Here is a 2819-nt window from a genome sequence, read left to right as displayed (position 1 = left end):
TGCATGTATTTTGTGTGTGCATGTATGTATGTTGGAGGGCATTTTCGGAAGAAATGTTTTAACATGGCAACACACTTTTATAATAGTATTAGATTAGATTAGATTAGATTAGATTAGATATATCCATCCGATTCACTTTCCAACATGATGTTAAATCTCATCTTACGTTTTTTCCGAAATCAAACATCAAGCTTGACTGAATGGATGAGAGACACTCCTTAATATCATTATATGACTTGACTACTATGACTCTACCAAATGGATACAAAATTTTCTCATGCATTAATTTTACTAAAGATGAACAAAAAATAATTGCGTGGTAGTAACCTCAACCCAAAGATTACAAACTATTAATCTCAAAAGCCATCCTCACTCTAATTCAATCCTCTGGTTGTACGTAGGCAATATCGACAACGGTGAAGCAAAAGGATCATCCTGTGATATCGTCAATGCTGCCGTTGGAGGAGATGCAAATGGATCGTCTCGGAGCAGGATATCGTTCGTCTTGATCGCGGTGAAGGCCATGAGAGCGAGGGTTACGATGACGGAGAGGATGGAGAGTACGAGCATGAGCACAGTTGCTACCCCTGCCTTGACTTCTTGGGCGTATCTAGTTGCGGCCTGAGCCAAAATTGTGAGGGGGAAGGAATAAGCCCACCATGCTACGTTAAACCTCTTCATTGATCTCTTGAATAGTGTTGGCCTTGATACCTGTTTGTTTCAAATGTTGTGAGCTACTACGGATGGGGGTGAAAGTCAAAGGAAGATATGTAGGAGATAAGTTTGTATCTCGTGATTTGGAAGTCTCTAGACAATCAAAGTCCAAGAATTAATTTTGAAAATGTTAGGCTAAATATCATAAAGACCCTGCTTAATTTAGGACGATTATCAGCGAACTCCTTTTAAGATTCAAAATATTAGGAAACCCCTCTTCAGTTTAGGGAGAGTTTATCAGAAAGCTCCCACTTTTGAAAGTTATAGTGGGGTTTTGTGATAATCCATATACTTAGAGTGGGTTCTAATATTTTAGGAAGTTAGCGGGTGTTTTCAGATATTCGTCCAAAGTTAAGAGGTGTTTTCTGATATTTGCCCGAAATTTTAATAAGAAGATAGATAAAAGTGGAGATGGATTTGGATTCTAGTACAAAAGAAAGCATATCACATGAGTAGGGATATTCGTAAGCATATATAAACAAAAGTAAGTCCAAACAATAAAAATTAAGGGCAAATTGCGAATAGGCCCCTGCATGTAGTGTTGATGTTTTGTGCTTTACTATTCTTCTAGTTTTAATTTTATAGATACATCCCTTGAGTAAAAGTTTTTTAAAGAGGATAATATTTTTTTACAATTATATTCCCTTTGGTACCGTTTGGCAAAGGGTTAAGTAAGGGGTTAAAGAGACTTAACACCTTCTTAACCCACCAAACATAAAAAAACTATATAATGGTCAAAGTGAGTTAACCTTTCATAATTTGTCAAACATAAAAAATATAGAAAGGTTAAGCTAACCCCTCTAGAGGAATTAAATTGAGTTAACCCCTCAAAATGAGGGGTTTACTAATACTCCTATTTAGAAGGATTAAGTGTTAACCCTTCTAATTATAAAAAAAATAGTCAAAATTATTATTATTCTCAAACACTAAAACTGATCACAATGACTAAAATAAAACTTATTTAACGGGTTAATAATGTAGTCCTTCAGATTATTGAATGAGCTAAGTACTTTAATCCTTCTTTTTAACCACTCTTTCTTAACGTTTTGACAAACGGGGCCTTTTAGGATAAATGAGGCAAAATAAAAAAGTTTTACTCGGGAATGTTTATCTGCAAAAATAAAACTAGAGGGGTGATGGGTAACTAATTAAATGAAGAAGTAAATAATATGCAAGGGAATATCGACCTTTGCACGCGCGGTCGTCGGGTGGGTGGGGGGTGGGTGGTGGGGGGGGTAAGAGTGGTTGTGTGTTTTCTTTTTTTTTTTAGAGTTGATTTATTTTTTGGATAAAAATTAGAGTTGATATTTAAAACTAGGAATTTGGCATCTCTGTCACTATGGATCTTTTTAAGATTTTACTTACGAAGTTATTTCTTTTCTGCCCAAGCAACAACCGTAAATAAGAAAAGTACAAGTCTAAAGCACAAGCAAAGAATCAAATTAAAAAGTTGGTACTAAAATCGATGGTGACTTCATGCAGGCCTACAACATCTTTGTAGAAAAACAAATTCTCTACTTTGTTGTGTGTGTCTCAGGAGAAATATATATACTTCTCTAATAATAATAACCAAGGACAAAACTAAAGCCGTTGATTTCTTTACGCACCCATTAATTGTACGCATATACGACGTGTAGAATTAAAAACAGAGATGGTGTCTACCCAAAAAAATGTCCGGTACCGGGAGCTTTCGCACCATCAAACTTCCTTTTCTTTGACTTTTATTTCTTTATCTCCTTTCCCTGTTTCAACTTTAAATCTACACCGTAAGCAAATAAAATCCTAAGACACTTAATTTCTTCATGACTAAACTCACCATGAAAATGACTCTCTCTACAATAACTTTTTTTTACTCTTCCCCCTCAAAACAAGACAATTTCCTTAATTACATTCCCATTTCTCACCATGCAAAAAGGCCGGGGGGAAAGAAATCGCAGATAAAAAAAAATTTACCTACCAGTGATGCAAATAAGAAGAGTGACAGAAAAAATAGCATCTTGCAGGGAGTGTCAAACCGGGAGTTGATCGAGTACCAAGCGACGCTGGCCATGCTCGGCACGGCGAAGAACAGGAAGAACACCGGCCTCAGCATCCCCGGCAGCGAG

At 36.3% G+C, this 2819-nt stretch overlaps 1 protein-coding gene across 1 annotated transcript in view; it reads right to left on the bottom strand.

The window, feature by feature from the left end:
• Positions 280-2819, bottom strand: part of LOC109840817 (S-type anion channel SLAH4-like) — a 7617-nt gene continuing 5077 nt past the window's right edge. Inside the window, exons 2-3 of the mRNA XM_020409598.1 lie at positions 2672-2819; positions 280-711 (exon numbers count right to left, since the gene is read on the bottom strand). The exon at positions 2672-2819 is cut by the window's right edge and continues 585 nt beyond it. Coding sequence (XP_020265187.1) covers positions 370-711; positions 2672-2819 — 490 coding nt within the window. The 3' untranslated portion in view covers positions 280-369. The remainder of the gene's footprint in view (positions 712-2671) is intronic.

This window comes from Asparagus officinalis, chromosome 1 (genome assembly GCF_001876935.1).
Source record: "Asparagus officinalis chromosome 1, Aspof.V1, whole genome shotgun sequence".
NCBI lineage: Eukaryota > Viridiplantae > Streptophyta > Magnoliopsida > Asparagales > Asparagaceae > Asparagus > Asparagus officinalis.
This window is presented reverse-complemented; position numbering and strand designations above follow the sequence as displayed.